The following is a 17500-nucleotide window of genomic DNA, read 5'->3' as shown; positions in this document are numbered from 1 at the left end:
AATTTTTCAACTACTATGTCACTGTGAATTTTGTAGTGAAAGAAGATATTTTGGAAACTGTAAGTGATATCAGGAACGTACCTTTTCCATAAGCTCTTGCTTTCTTTGGGTTCAGTTTTGGTTTTAACGGTGCCCCTGGTTTCAGTTTGGCTTTCGGGAACTGTGAGAGGTAAGTCATGACGGAGTGTTCGTCCACACCAGGATGAATGATTTCTTCAGGAGCAATCACCTGAAACAGTCAAGATTTTTTTTATCGTTAATATTATCCAGGTATTATTTCCTAAGGAATCACAAAGTGAATTACTGATAATTGACTGACTACAGAAGCATCAATATTTGTCAATACTATGAAAAGCTCTGTACAATGAGTATGGTCAGAGAGGAAGGTGTAAAACCAATCAGTATGTTTCTATGAGTAGTAAATAAAAAAATATAGCACGAACATGTACCCAATAAAATCATAAAATAATACTAGTATGTATGTTGCTTTTCAGACTATATTATTAACATTAGCGCCGACATCTATTTTGGCCGTAACTTTCACTAGAACCATGTTTACTAATACATGTGTATTGCAAAAATGATTTTACTCTAAGTAATATTCACCCACGTCTATTTCAATTTTAATTTTTATGTCTTATTCAGGGTTGTGTCACATCCGCTTTATATTAGAGGAAATTTATCCTCAAATCTTTTCATTGCACCAAGGAATGGGGCAGATGAAGCCAGAAGCGGAATTAAGATAAAAGGCAGTTGTATTGTGGTAGTAAAAATGTATTGCTATGGAGCAGGGAAGCCAAGTGTTTGTTAAACGGACACTCAAGTCAAAATTAAACTTTCATGATTCTGTACTAAATAATTTATTATTTGCTTCCACAAAGACAGTGAGATGCTACATAGAGTCCTGTGCAAAACAGCCGCAATCTAATCGAGTGAACCCAAAAGTACAGTAATCAGGTATTATCTCAGTACTCGGTCCCCGGACAACAGTCTTTATCAATGAAACACCCCCAGATTTTTGCACAGTATACGCTATGTGGCGCCACATTATGTTTTATAGAGAGCTACAATTTTTACCCTGTCTGCAGGAACTGTGCATGGAGACATCTACTGACTGTTGAGAGTTCTATATTTCTACTCGATATTAAAGGGACAGTAAAGTCATAATTAGACAGTGATGATTTAGACAGAACATACAATTTTAAACAACTTTCCAATTTACTTCTATCTTAATTGCTTCCTTCTCTTGTTATCCTTTGCTGAAAGGTTTTTCTAGGTAAGCTCAGAAGCAGCAAATAGCCTAGGTTCTAGCTGCTGATTGGTGGCTGCATACATACACTGATTATCATTGGCTCACCCATTTGTTCAGTTAGAATCCAGTAGTGCATTGCTGCTCCTTCAACAAATGATACCAAGAGAAGAAAATTTGATAATAGGAGTAAACTGGAAAGTTGTTTAAAATTGTATGTTCTACCTAAATCATGAAAGAAAAGGTTTGGGTTTCATGTCCCTTTATATTCAAATTTTCTGCTTTGTTTGCAGAGTAAACAGATTGTTGTGAGTTACGTGCGGTTCCTCATATCTAGGCTGGATTATATACAATATATTTCATATAGTTTCTCTGTAAATTTAGTTACCTGGGGAACTCCCAGCCAGTCGTCCGCTTGTTGCATGGCTTCCCGGGCATTATCAACCGGCTTTCTTGGATCCCAAGTTTCCCAGTCAGGACAGAGACCTGTAATAAGAGATCACACTTACTGCGTGACTGATGCGCAAAATAAAGACATTGCCAACATTACAAAGAAACTGTATATAATTTAAGTTGACACGGAGGTCAAAATGAAAGTTTCATAAGTCACACAGAGCTTGCCATTTCAATAAAATATATACGTACATATATATTACAAATGTACTTCTCTTGTGAACCTGATCTTTCTTTGGTATTCTTTATTTATTACAAAGCTCCTTTTCAGGAACACATATGGAGGTATCCACAGAACTTGAGAACTATAATGAAGTGTTTTCTTGGTATCTTTATTTCAAAGTAAGCTTAGAAGCCGGCCCATTTTTGGTTCAGCACCTGGGTAGTGCTTGCTGATTGGTGTCTACATTAAGACACCAATCAAAAAGTGCTAGCCAGGTTCTGAATCAAAAATGGGCCGGCTTCTATGCTTACATTCTTTCTTTTTAAAATAAAGATAGCAAGAGAACAAAGAAAATTTGATAATAGGAGTAAATTATAAAGTTACTTAAAATTGCATGCTCTATCTGAATCATAAACGTTTTGACTAGACTATCCCTTTAATATTCTTGTTGGGCTCCTAAGCTATTTATTATTGTATTATTTTTTTAAAAACGTCAACCCCCCTTGATATTTCTTTAATCGCCAAGAATGATATTTCCATTATGACATTGAGGACAAGTAAAACACCCGTCTGGCAAATAGAGGATAAACCAGAGAGCATATGAGTATATTTAACAAACAATAACCCTGTTAAGAATCATTACCTGGTGCACAGCTGTCAACAAGAGCTCCCAAAGCTTTCCCATCTTGCCAGTTGTGGCTAAAATTAGTGATTGGCAGGTCAGGTATTTTGTTCTGAATCCAGCCGAGAAGCCTTTGTTTTGGGGTCTGATTTTTAGTTTCTTCATCCCCTTCATCTTCCCACACAGGCATAGAGATGGAGTAGTGCAGAATAAGAGTCCATATCATCCCAAGGATAAGCTTCAGGTTCCCATCCACTATAGCTTTACTGTCTAAAAAAAATATAAAAAATATTGAACACTGTTTTAGAACGGAGCATTAAAAGGGGCGTGAAAAGTCAACATTAAAGGGACAGTCTACACCAGAATTTTTATTGCTTAAGCAGATAGATAAACCCTTTATTAACCATTCCCCAGTATTGCATAGCCAACACAGTTATAATAGTACCTCTGTGATTACCTGTTGTATCTAAGCTTCTGCAGACTGCCCCCTTATTTCAGTCCTTTTGACAGAATTGCATTTTAGCCAATCAGTGCTTACTCATAAATAACCCCACAATATTATCTATATGGCACACATGAACTAACGTCATCTAGTTGTGAAAAACTGTCAAAATGCATTCAGATAAGAGGCGGCCTTCAAGGACTAAGAAATTAACATATGAGCCTACCTTGGTTTAGCTTTCAACTAAGAGTACAAAGATAAAGCAAAATTGTTGATAACAGTAAATTGGAAAGTTGTTTAAAATTGCATGCCCTATCTGAATCAAGAAAGTTTATTTTTGACTAGAATGTCCCTTTAAGGGCTCGATTTATCAAGCCATTCTCCTCTCTTCTACTACAGTCAGGATTTCCGATAGAGCATGCAATTTCTAAGACACTTTTTAAATTTACTGTATTGAAAAATATCACACCAAAAAGGACCGGTGTCTAAAAAAGTATATTCAAATTGTACTATAAATTATTCCTTTCAGATTTATTGCAACCTTAAAAGAAACAAAGTCAAAATTAAATGTTAAACGATTCACATAGAACATATAAATTTGACACAACTTTTCAATTTACTTTCATTATCTAATTTGCTTAATTCTCTTGGTATCCTTTGTTGAAAAGCATATCTAGGTAGGATCAGGAGCAGCAATGCACTACCGGGAGCTAGCTGCTGATTGATGGCTGGACATACACGCTTCACACCATTGGTTCATTTGATATGTTCAGCTAGCTCCCAGTAATGCATTGCTGCTCATACAACAACGGATTTGCTAATTGAAGTCAATTGGAAAGTTGTTTAAAATTGTATGCTCTATCAGTAACATGAAAGGCAAGAATTGGGTTTCATATCCCTTCAAGAAGACATAAGCAAAACATTAAAATGTAGCATTTTACTATTAATTATCAGATTTACACTTAGTAAAAAGTAACAAACACTCCAAATATTTTTCAAAAAGCAAATTGTAACCTCAAATGTTTCTATTTCAATTGTAATGTGTTTGGTTTAAAGTGATTGTAAAGTTTAACGAATAAGTGCCCGGTATCTAAAAATAATCTTAAAAACAGGGGCTCTAAGTCATTAAACTTTACAATAAAGCTACTTTTTTTAAAGATACTTACCATTGTGTTATGGTAGACACACCGCTGATCCCCCGCCCGCATCTCCTACTGTATTTAGCAGATTGATGACAAATCCGGTTTCCTCCAATCGTTGCGTGCCCCCTTTGGCGTCCAGCTCGTGAGGCACACAACGATAAGAGGAAGCTGGATTCGTCATCAATCTGCTAAATACAGTAGGAGATGCGGGCGGAGGACCGGCGGTCTGTTTACCATAACACAATGGTAAATATTTTTAAAAATAAGCGTCTTTGTAAAGTTTAATGAATTAAAGTGCCCCTGTTTTTAATTTTATTTTTAGATACTGGCCACTTATTTATTAAATTTTACAATTACTAAAAAATAAGTGAAGTGACATGGGAGTCAACATTAACATTTCATGATTCAGATAAAACATACATTTAGCAAAAACAAAGCAGTTTACACCATTCTCTCTTGGTCTCATTTTCTGAAATGTAGGTCCTTTTCATGAGAGCATAGTGAAGTAGTCATATACATTAAACACTATATGTATAACACGGTTTCAAACAAAATGGCAAATACTGCTACCCTATAGTGCTCATGTCACATGCACACTCATAAGCCTACTCCAGTATGCTCTCATGTAACTGGAGCTAAAGCAGAACAAAGCAGACAAACAGAAAGGCTACATTTTATAAAATGTTACAATGTTTCTGAGTCATGAATGTTTTCATTTTGGCTTTCATGTCCCTAATATTTATCGTTTCAAACAAATGTGTTGAAATATTTGCTCCTCCCTAGTAATTATCTCATAGCCTCACCCAGTTGAAAGTAAAATGTGCTTTGATGTAATAACACAATGAGCTCTCGATTTCTAATCTTAAAGGGATAGTAAACACCAAATATGTTATTGTTTAAAAAGATAGATAATCCCTTTATTTACCATTCCCCAGTTTTGGATAACCAACACTGTTATAGAAATGTACTTTTTACCTATGTAATTACCTTGTATCTAAGCTTCTGCTGACTGCCTCCTTATCTCAGATCTTTTGACAGATTTGCATTTCAGGCAATTAGTGCCAACTCTTAAATAACTGCACGTACATGAGCACAATGCTATTTATATGAAACACATGAACTAACACCCTCTAGATGTGAAAAACTATCAAATGCATACAGATAAAAGGCGGCCTTCAATGGCTTAGAAATTAGCATATGAGCCTACCTAGGTTTAGCTTTCAACTAAGAGTAACAAAAGAACAAAGTAAATTTGATGATAAAAGTAAATTTGAAAGATGTTTAAAATTACACGCGCTATCTGAATCATGAAAGTTTAATTAGGACTTTACTATCCCTTTAACTAGCAGTAGTCTTAATACTGATCACATTACAACATAGCACTCTACAAATGCAAACTGGTTATTCCAAAAAGATGCCTGATGCAGATTGCATAAAGTATAAAATGTTCTTAAAAGGAAACAAAGTGTCAAAAATAAAATTCCATGATTCAGATATAGCAAGTCATTTTAAATTCTATTCTCTAACTTGCTTTGATCTCTTGGTATCCTTTGTTGAAAAGAATACCTAGGTAGGTTTAGAAGCAGCAATGCACAACTGGAAGCTAGATGGTGATTTGTGGCCACATACATATGCTTCTTCTAACTTACTGTAAGTGATCAACTTGCTCTAAGTAATCCATTGCAACAAAGGATACCAAAAGAATGAAGCAAATTTGATAATGGAAGCACATTGGAAAGTTTTTTTTAAATGATACGCTCTATCTGAAAAGAACATTTTTTTTATTTCATATGCCTTTAATATATGCAAGTGTTTGCTAGCACAAAAAGTTAAGATATATAAAGTTTTACATGGGGGCGGGGGGGTTCTGAAACCCTTATTGCTTGTTGATACTTCTCTAGTAAAGTGCACAGCTCAAGCTTTAACAAAATGCATCAGACTGCAGTAATGACCCTTTACATTTAGCCACTCGGCAAGCTCTACCCAGGTGCTGAACCAAAAACAGGTCATCTCCTAAGCTTAGATTCCAAATTTTCAACAAAGGATAGCAAGAGAACAAAGAAAAAATGATAATAGGAGTTGCTTAAAATTCCATGCTCGTCTATCTGAATCATGAAAAATAATTTTGGTTTAGTATCCCTTTAAAATACCACATGGTCATACACTCACTTTCATAGCGGCAAAGCATTTACACAAAAACAGTTGATGTCCAATACAAAAGGACCTATGTTCAGGGTTGGTTTATCTGCTAAAAAAAAACGGAACATTTTTGGCTTTAGATACCTCTTACCACTACAATTATTTAAGGTATGTTAGAATCGTGACGGATATCTGATAAGCTGCTGAAATGGTATCACAGAACAATCTGTCTTCAGAAGCCTAAGACTTTTTTTCTTGACATTTCTGACATGCATTGAATATTATAAACAGTACAAATTAACCCACGGAATGCTAGTGGGCTCTATAGTATGGCTAGTGTAATATAAGCTGGGATATATGTGCATCAAACAACAATGTTAAGACAGGACAGCAGATAAAGGCAAGATTATATGTATATAATATTCAAGGTCTGATCTTTACAATCGGATAAATGCTCAACGAGAAATAACTATTTGTCTTTTTCTACATACTCCTTGCTTATTACAACTTTATTAGTATATTAAAGGGAAAGGAAACCCAACAAAATGTTCTTTCATGATTCAGATAGAGCAGCAGTTTTAAACTAATTTGTATTTTATTATCAAAATTGTATTTGTTCTCTTTGTATCTTTTGTTGAAAAGCAGTGCACGTGTCTAGAACACTATATGGCAGCAGTTTTTTAAGAATGTTATCTATTTGCTATTTTTGCCCGTGAAGCACTCCAGACAGCGACCTAGGTATCTTTAACAAACAATATTATGGGGGGGGGGGGCGATGCACATTTTATAATAGAAATAAACTGGAAACTATTATAAAAATTGTTTGCTCTGTCTGTATCACAATTTTTTTGTGTTTCAAATCCCTTTAACTGAAGACAACCTCAGAAATCACTGGACCAATGTTTAAATATTAACAAAACAACTTTCACCAACACTAACAGTAATGTCTCTGCTACATTATAAACCCATTTACACTATCTGAAGCCAATTCCAGGACAGGAGCAGTGACATCTGGATATTAGTGACAGATTAGGAATTTACAGAGAGTCACACTGGCATCATCAGTATTTACCTTGAACACCACATCTACTGCAAACAAACCTCATGTTGAGTTTTTCTTATTTATTTCACATATGAAAATAAAAACGACTGCACTATATAAAGTTTCTTTGTACACTGGTTTATAATACATTTATTTCAGAGTCTTTCTACTACTCTGCGCCCTGTATGTTAAGCAGCTGGATTAATATACATTTCTCTTACACTGATCTAGACTTATGAAAATACTTCATTTGTAGTTGAGAAAAACATCTCTTTCTCACACACATTTATTAAATTCAAAATGTTATTCCCATTAAGGGCTTAATTATAAGTTGAGCGCTCAACTTGGTAATACCAGAGCATGCAAATGTGCACGATATTACAAGTTAGGTGCAATGCAAACGCGACTTTCCGTTCACATTGCACAGAAGCATTGTGCTCACAAGAGCGCACTTCCGTAGACTCCAAATGGAGCCTTGTTCTCATGCCGTGAGACAAAGCATGAGAACTAGCGCAGCGAGGGCGTAAGTCGCACAGCGATGGGCAGCAAATTGTAAATATTTATGTATATGAACACATATATATTTATGTGTGTATATATATATATATATATATATATATATATATACACACACTGTATATATATTTATATACACACATATTAACACAAATATATATGTATATAAGCATATACATATAAATTTATTTGGAACACACAGTCCCCAATGACCGCAAGGTAAAGGCACTTTTCAGTGCAGTTTTTTTTTCTAACACCCCACACCGCCAACTTTAGCCCCCATAAAAGGCTTAGTGCAGTTGTTTTTTATTAAAATAAAAGGATACATTTTTTTAAATAAAAAACTAAAATATACTTAAATTCGGGGGGCACTTTTAGAAAATTAACCAGAGATCTGAGCACTAATTGCTACCTCGAGCTCGTAGTAGCACTAATCAGTCACTTGTAATGCAACATATTTCATTTATAACATCCCCACAACTTTTGGGTTGCTGCATTGAGTTTGAAATTTATCTGAATTAAATTTATATATATATGTATGTGTGTGTTTTTATCACATTTAAAAGGGATACTAAACCCAACATTTTCTTTCATGGTTCAGATAGAGCATGCAATTTTACGCAACTTTCTAATTTACACCTATTATCCATTTTTCTTTGTTCTCTTGCTATCTTTATTTGAAAAAGCAGAAATCTATGTCTAGGAGTCGGCCCCTTTAAATTCTGTTCAGAGCTCACCAGCAAAGGATGGCAAAACTACCTCTAGATGCAGAGATCAGTAGAGAAAATGTTATTGCTAAAGATAATTTTACCCTTATCTGGCAGCCATTAAATTTTAAACAAAAGAAGAAAAAAATAGCTCAGTCATATTTTCTAACAACCTTATTTACCACTTCCTAATACAAGCATGAATCAAACCTAAATAAAGTTAAAATTCCTATAATCTAAATATTTATTGCAAAACCTCAGACTGTTATATATTTAGAAGCAGGTCATATAATATAGTCATTACACCACAAGCACTTTCCTAAACATATATTTTTAGAAATAATCTGCAATATTGGTAACAGATGCCATAGGGAACTAGTCATAAATGATGAAACTGCAGACTCAGCCAAAAACAGAACTTCTTGTACCTTATATGATGAAATGTATTTTTCTTACTGTTTAGGGATTTGTTTCTTTGACTTGATATAGGCATAAGTCAGATCTGTGCATTTTCTAGGTAGAGAATTAAGAGTCTAGTGGTCAGACCACAAGAATTGTGTTGTCATCTTGATTGTCTACTCAAGTGCAGGGGCACACAGAAATGTATCCAAGGGGGATGCAAAGAAAATGCCCAGACAATGATAATGTTAAAATAGACAAATTTCCAAAACTGCCTCCCACCCCCTTCTGGATGACCATGTTTAACAGCAAACTTAAAATCTATGCAAATATTTACTATCTATACAAATGTGCTGATTACATACATACATACATACAGCTCTGAACCAGTTATGCATTTCCAATCTAGAGCTGACTTTAACTATGTCTTTAATACATTTGTTTTGTGCAAACAGTGTAAAAATAAAATACTCTAGTGCATAAGACTATTTAATTATTGCTTCTTATCCTTATCGTCCTTTAACATCCAGATAAAATCAGCATAGGAGCATAGATACATACACTGATTGTCTAAAAAAAATTAGATAACGCCTTTACTACCCATTTCCCAGCTTTGCACAACCAACATTGTTACATTAATATACTTTATAACCTTTAAACCTCTAAATGTCTTCCTGTTTCTAAGCCACTATAGACAGCCTCTTCATCATGCTTTTTTATTAGCTTTTCACATCAGGAGTCTGCTAGTTCATGTGGACCATATAGATAACATTGTGCTCATGCCCGTGGGTTCTGCACAACACAGCTAAAATGCAAGTCAATAGATAAAAAATAAAAAGTCATGTGATCAGGGGGCAGTCTGCAGAGGCTTAGATACAAGGTAATCACAGAGGTAAAAAGTATATTTCTATAACAGTGTTGGTTATGCAAAACTTGGGAATGGGTAAAAACGATATGGTCTATCTTTTCAAACAATAACATTTTTTGAGTTGACTGTCCCTTGAACAGCATTGCTAGTGACGAATTAGAGCATATCATTTTATCACTATAATGCTCACTTAAATGAGCAATGTATATAAAATATGTTTGCAATCATTTCACATTCTGTTACATGCATTGCCTTTCACAGCATGTATATTTAAGTGGATATACAGTATATTGTCTGGCACCCAAACAGCTTTATCAAAACATAGTTTATACCTTAGTTTCTTATTCCGCTCAGACCTGCACTAAGTATAGCAATTTTCCATGACCCAAGCGCATAGTGTTTGACAGACAAAGTCTAGACCTGCCTCAGTGCATAAATATAGTGCACTTGTAGCAACAGTCTCAAATCATACATCAGGATTCGGACACACCTGTTTTTCATTCAATTTCATCATTTTTATTTATTTTTTCAGCTGTTGGTTATGAGTGTTTGTGTTTGCACGTGACACAAAGCTTTTTTTTTTTTTTCGCATCTTTAAAAAGACAGTAAGCACCTTGAGAATTTTATATAAAATGTTTAGTTATGTATAATGAAACGACTTTATGGCTAACTCTGCTACAAATCTATCTCTAATTGGCTTTAACTAATAACAACTGCAAATCAATGTGTTTTATACTAATGGTATGGCCATAGCTAGCCTTGTTGTCTGCAGGCTAAACCCCAGATTGGCTGCTCCAATTAAGGGAAAATAGGGGGTGGAGTTTTGCGGTTTATAAACAATTGCAGTAAAAAGAATGTAAGTAAAAACGACTACCATTTTCATGATTTAAAATTGCATGTGGTTATATTTCACAAAGTTTTCCCAACATTTGGCGACCTGCATCTTTTTCTGGTTAGGGTCTAGATCAAAATTTATGGGCATGATGCATATATACATTTTGAACAGCTATGGCTCCATGAAGAAATCTTGTTTGAAGGGGTTAAAAAACAAGTACTTAGGTCATACCCGAAATCTCTAAAGAATAGAAAATGGAAGCTTTTCTGTTTGTGTCAAATAAATCTATGAATCTGTAGGATGCTTTAAACCAGTGATTTTTAACCTTTTTTTGCCGTGGCACACTTTTTTACATTAAAAAATCCTGTGGCACACCACCATCCCAAAATTTTAAAAAAATCACACATTATAGCCTAATACAGCATATATATATACACATACACACAAACACACACATACTGTATGTATTGTGCTGTTATGCCATGCCTCCTACAAACTACCCGTGCACTGGGAGTAAAAAAGAAGCAAAGTTTAAAAAATATGTCACACTGTTGTCAGTCTGCCGTGGCACACCTGAGGATCTCTCACGGCACACTAGTGTGCCACGGCACACTGGTTGAAAAACACTGCTTTAAACCATTAAAATATTCTTTACAAATAATTGGTCAAAACAATAGTAAGATTTGCTTTCAAATTCCTTGATTGAAAAAAATCCACTGGCCCTCATATGAAAAAGTTGGACACTGGTAGGACAGACTAAACAAACGAAGACCAAATTACATCCTGGAGTTGCTTGAAAATATTAGTTTAAAAATGCGTTTTATATTTAACTTATGGTTTCAGCAGCCTCGTCTTTGGCACTATGTAAGTATCCAAACTGAGAGCTTGTGCACGAGGAAGCACACAGCCATTTATGTTGCAGACAGAAACTAAATGTGTTAGAATGTTACAACTCCAGCCAGAGTGTAAGTGTGTGGTCTAGCAGCTTTTAGTCTTAGAAAGTATGGCTTCAACAGCATCTTTAGTTTTTAACCCCTTAAGGACCAGCGACGTACCCTGTATGTCGCTGGCCTTTTTTTGGGACTTGATTGTTTTATATTGTGTTCTTGCCACCAGTGTTAAAACTGCTCTATTCCACAAAGCCTGCTGGAGGGAGGGAATTAATAGCGTGTTCTTGCTAGACTTGTGCTATTATGTCCTGAAAAAACCCTTAACGACCAGTGACATACAGGGTACATTGTGGTCATTAAGGGGTTAAACCAGTAACCATTTTAAAGTCTCCAACATAATTTTAACTGAATCTGATCTATACAGATAAAAAAAAAAGTAATACAACACATATTACACATCTTTATGTTTAGATTTTGTTACATAAACCGATCGATCAAGGGATGAAGAAGTCAAAATTCAACTTTTATCTTTAAGATATAGGGTACAAATGATATACACAGGCGCACCTCAGAGATATTGTGCATTGGGTTCCAGACCACCGCAATAAAGCAAATATAGCAATAAAGTAAGGTACACAAAGCAAGTAACGGGATAGACAATTTTTGATTATATATATATATATATATATATATATATATATATGTGTGTGTGTGCAGCTTGTGAGTACAAGTAACTATCTACTGCTGCATAGAGGTGACAGAGATCCAGGGAAAGGTAGGCAGAGAAATAAGGAAGGAGATTATAAATGTAAAGGAGAAAGGATGAAAGTGGAAGAGAAAAATCATAGAGATAGAGAGAGAGATGCGGAAGTAAGGAGAAAAAAAGTCAAGAGAAGAAAGCTGGTAATGCAAATGTAAAACAAGGTAACCTCTGTTTTAAACTATGTTCTGAAGTTAAACATCTTTTTTAAAAATTATTTCTAAAAAAAAAAAAAATAAAGGGTACATAATAGGACACCAAATAGATTACTCTAGTTTCTGATTTGTGTTTCTTGGCTCAGTAAATGGCGGGAACATAATAAAACGTAAAGAATTGTCATTTTATATTGCTTTATAATTCAAACCCGAGAAATAATGAGTGATTTCTTATCAGCTCTGGGCACCTGCCCTTTACAAAGAGTGGAAGGAAACCAACTAACTCCTGCGCGTTTCACAGCAGCCCTACCTTTTATGTAACAATCTGTGGGACTCCAAATACAATATTTTACAGCTGTGACATATATTGTTGAATAAGCATAATACAAAAAGGTCATAATGTTTCCATGAGATTATATCTAATACTTTCTGTTTAATATGTACAAATCTGTTTGGGGTTTATAGCTAAGTGCCACTTAGGCCAGCAATCCCGCCTGGTATTGTTTAAATTAATAAAGTTATTGTCGTCAAAAACTTTGTTCATATCATGTGACTTTGTACTAACAGGACCCATTCTTGACATATCAGCTTGAAAAACTCCATAAGCACAAACTTTAGCAGCCAGCAAGAATATCTAGAAAGAAAGATTGTTTATATATTGATGTAGGTAGAACAATTCAATATGATTGATTGTAAAAAATATATAGCGTGTCATTGACTCACCTAATTATTATTAGTTATTTGTAGAGCGCCAACAGATTCCACAGCACTGTGTGTTCAGCTAGCTCCAAGTAGGATATAAGGATATTAAGATAATGAAGCACGTTTGATAATAGAAGTAATTTGGAAAGTTGCTAAGCATTATATGCTGTAGACTTACTAAAAGGGCCAGGATTTGGGTCCTTCGCTATTCATCTCATTTCTTGATCCTGGTGCAAGATCACCACATTAATATCTGGATTGCACATATCTTAACATGGTGATCTTGCATCAGAATCAATTCGGCTCCAAAAGATTCGTATCCTAACAATCCTATCTGAATCATGAAATTTTAAAAAAATGGCCCTTTAATATTAAACTAAAATAAAATAAAAGTGCACTAACCCTGGTGCACTATAGAGAAAAAACATAATTTATGCTTACCTGATAAATTCCTTTCTTCTGTTGTGTGATCAGTCCACGGGTCATCATTACTTCTGGGATATAACTCCTCCCCAACAGGAAATGCAAGAGGATTCACCCAGCAGAGCTGCATATAGCTCCTCCCCTCTACGTCAGTCCCAGTCATTCGACCAAGAATCAACGAGAAAGGAGTAACCAAGGGTGAAGTGGTGACTGGAGTATAATTTAAAAAAAATATTTACCTGCCTTAAAACAGGGCGGGCCGTGGACTGATCACACAACAGAAGAAAGGAATTTATCAGGTAAGCATAAATTATGTTTTCTTCTGTTATGTGTGATCAGTCCACGGGTCATCATTACTTCTGGGATACCAATACCAAAGCAAAAGTACACGGATGACGGGAGGGATAGGCAGGCTCATTATACAGAAGGAACCACTGCCTGAAGAACCTTTCTCCCAAAGATAGCCTCCGAAGAAGCAAAAGTGTCAAATTTGTAAAATTTGGAAAAAGTATGAAGCGAAGACCAAGTTGCAGCCTTGCAAATCTGTTCAACAGAGGCCTCATTCTTAAAGGCCCAAGTGGAAGCCACAGCTCTAGTGGAGTGGGCTGTAATTCTTTCAGGAGGCTGCTGTCCAGCAGTCTCATAGGCTAAACGTATTATGCTACGAAGCCAAAAAGAGAGAGAGGTAGCAGAAGCTTTTTGACCTCTCCTCTGTCCAGAATAAACGACAAACAGGGAAGAAGTTTGGCGAAAATCTTTAGTTGCCTGCAAGTAGAACTTGAGGGCACGAACTACATCCAGATTGTGTAGAAGACGTTCCTTCTTTGAAGAAGGATTTGGGCACAAGGATGGAACAACAATCTCTTGATTGATATTCCTGTTAGTGACTACCTTAGGTAAGAACCCAGGTTTAGTACGCAGAACTACCTTGTCTGAGTGAAAAATCAGATAAGGAGAATCACAATGTAAGGCTGATAACTCAGAGACTCTTCGAGCCGAGGAAATAGCCATTAAAAACAGAACTTTCCAAGATAACAATTTTATATCAATGGAATGAAGGGGTTCAAACGGAACACCTTGTAAAACGTTAAGAACTAAGTTTAAACTCCATGGCGGAGCAACAGCTTTAAACACAGGCTTGATCCTAGCTAAAGCCTGACAAAAGGCCTGGACGTCTGGATTTTCTGACAGACGCCTGTGTAACAAGATGGACAGAGCTGAAATCTGTCCCTTTAATGAACTAGCTGATAAACCCTTTTCTAAACCTTCTTGTAGAAAAGACAATATCTTAGCGATCCTAACCTTACTCCAGGAGTAACCTTTGGATTCGCACCAGTATAGGTATTTACGCCATATTTTATGGTAAATCCTTCTGGTAACAGGCTTCCTAGCCTGTATCAGGGTATCAATAACCGACTCAGAAAAACCACGTTTTGATAAAATCAAGCGTTCAATTTCCAAGCAGTCAGCTTCAGAGAAGTTAGATTTTGATGTTTGAATGGACCCTGTATCAGAAGGTCCTGTCTTAGAGGTAGAGACCAAGGCGGACAGGATGACATGTCCACTAGATCTGCATACCAAGTCCTGCGTGGCCATGCAGGCGCTATTAGAATCACTGATGCTCTCTCCTGTTTGATTTTGGCAATCAATCGAGGAAGCAGCGGGAAGGGTGGAAACACATAAGCCATCCCGAAGTTCCAAGGTGCTGTCAAAGCATCTATCAGAACCGCTCCCGGATCCCTGGATCTGGACCCGTAGTGAGGAAGTTTGGCGTTCTGGCGAGACGCCATGAGATCTATCTCTGGTTTGCCCCAACGTCGAAGTATTTGGGCAAAGACCTCCGGATGAAGTTCCCACTCCCCCGGATGAAAAGTCTGGCGACTCAAGAAATCCGCCTCCCAGTTCTCCACTCCCGGGATGTGGATTGCTGACAGGTGGCAAGAGTGAGACTCTGCCCAGCGAATTATCTTTGATACTTCCATCATTGCTAGGGAGCTTCTTGTCCCTCCCTGATGGTTGATGTAAGCTACCGTCGTGATGTTGTCCGACTGAAACCTGATGAACCCCCGAGTTGTTAATTGGGGCCAAGCCAGAAGGGCATTGAGAACTGCTCTCAATTCCAGAATGTTTATTGGAAGGAGACTCTCCTCCTGATTCCATAGTCCCTGAGCCTTCAGAGAATTCCAGACAGCGCCCCAACCTAGTAGGCTGGCGTCTGTTGTTACAATTGTCCAGTCTGGCCTGCTGAATGGCATCCCCCTGGACAGGTGTGGCCGATAAAGCCACCATAGAAGAGAATTTCTGGTCTCTTGATTCAGATTCAGAGTAGGGGACAAATTTGAGTAATCCCCATTCCACTGACTTAGCATGCACAATTGCAGCGGTCTGAGGTGTAGGCGTGCAAAAGGTACTATGTCCATTGCCGCTACCATTAAGCCGATCACCTCCATGCATTGAGCTACTGACGGGTGTTGAATGGAATGAAGGACACGGCATGCATTTTGAAGCTTTGTTAACCTGTCTTCTGTCAGGTAAATCTTCATTTCTACAGAATCTATAAGAGTCCCCAAGAATGGAACTCTTGTGAGAGGAAAAAGAGAACTCTTCTTTTCGTTCACTTTCCATCCATGCGACCTTAGAAATGCCAGAACTAACTCTGTATGAGACTTGGCAGTCTGAAAGCTTGAAGCTTGTATTAGAATGTCGTCTAGGTACGGAGCTACCGAAATCCCTCGCGGTCTTAGTACCGCCAGAAGGGCACCCAGAACCTTTGTGAAGATTCTTGGAGCCGTAGCCAATCCGAATGGAAGAGCTACAAACTGGTAGTGCCTGTCTAAGAAGGCAAACCTTAGATACCGGTGATGATCTTTGTGGATCGGTATGTGAAGGTAAGCATCTTTTAAATCCACTGTGGTCATGTACTGACCCTTTTGGATCATGGGTAAGATTGTCCGAATAGTTTCCATTTTGAAGGATGGAACTCTTAGGAATTTGTTTAGAATCTTTAAATCTAAGATTGGCCTGAAAGTTCCCTCTTTTTTGGGAACCACAAACAGGTTTGAGTAGAACCCTTGTCCTTGTTCCGACCGCGGAACCGGATGGATCACTCCCATTAATAACAGATCTTGTACACAGCGTAGAAACGCCTCTTTCTTTATCTGGTTTGTTGACAACCTTGATAGATGAAATCTCCCTCTTGGGGGAGATAATTTGAAGTCTAGAAGGTATCCCTGAGATATGATCTCTAGTGCCCAGGGATCCTGAACATCTCTTGCCCAGGCCTGGGCGAAGAGAGAAAGTCTGCCCCCCACTAGATCCGGTCCCGGATCGGGGGCTCTCGATTCATGCTGTCTTTGGGGCAGCAGCAGGTTTCCTGGCCTGCTTGCTCTTGTTCCAGGACTGGTTAGGCTTCCAGCCTTGCCTGTAACGAGCAACAGCTCCCTCCTGTTTTGGTGCAGTGGAGGTTGATGCTGCTCCTGTTTTGAAATTCCGAAAGGGACGAAAATTAGACTGTCTAGCCTTAGCTTTGGCTTTGTCTTGAGGTAGGGCGTGGCCCTTACCTCCTGTAATGTCAGCGATAATTTCTTTCAAACCGGGCCCAAATAAAGACTGCCCCTTGAAAGGTATATTAAGTAATTTGGACTTAGAAGTAACATCGGCTGACCAGGATTTTAGCCACAGCGCCCTACGTGCCTGTATGGCGAATCCTGAGTTCTTAGCCGTAAGTTTGGTTAAATGTACTACGGCCTCCGAAATGAAAGAATTAGCTAGTTTAAGGACTCTAAGCCTGTCCGTAATGTCGTCTAGCGTAGATGAACTAAGGTTCTCTTCCAGAGACTCAATCCAAAATGCTGCCGCAGCCGTAATCGGCGCGATACATGCAAGGGGTTGCAATATAAAACCTTGTTGAACAAACATTTTCTTAAGGTAACCCTCTAATTTTTTATCCATTGGATCTGAAAAAGCACAGCTATCCTCCACCGGGATAGTGGT

General features: G+C 37.2%; 1 protein-coding gene across 1 annotated transcript in view; it reads right to left on the bottom strand.

Moving 5' to 3' along the window:
* Window positions 1-17500, bottom strand: part of FLNB (filamin B) — a 341931-nt gene that overhangs the window by 203031 nt on the left and 121400 nt on the right. Inside the window, 3 exon segments of the mRNA XM_053720866.1 lie at window positions 82-229; window positions 1638-1735; window positions 2509-2757. Coding sequence (XP_053576841.1) covers window positions 82-229; window positions 1638-1735; window positions 2509-2757 — 495 coding nt within the window.

The sequence above is a fragment of the Bombina bombina genome, chromosome 7, assembly GCF_027579735.1.
Source record: "Bombina bombina isolate aBomBom1 chromosome 7, aBomBom1.pri, whole genome shotgun sequence".
In the NCBI taxonomy this organism is placed as follows: domain Eukaryota; kingdom Metazoa; phylum Chordata; class Amphibia; order Anura; family Bombinatoridae; genus Bombina; species Bombina bombina.
The sequence above is the reverse complement of the archived record's forward strand: the minus strand, read 5'-3'. Positions and strand labels throughout refer to the sequence as shown.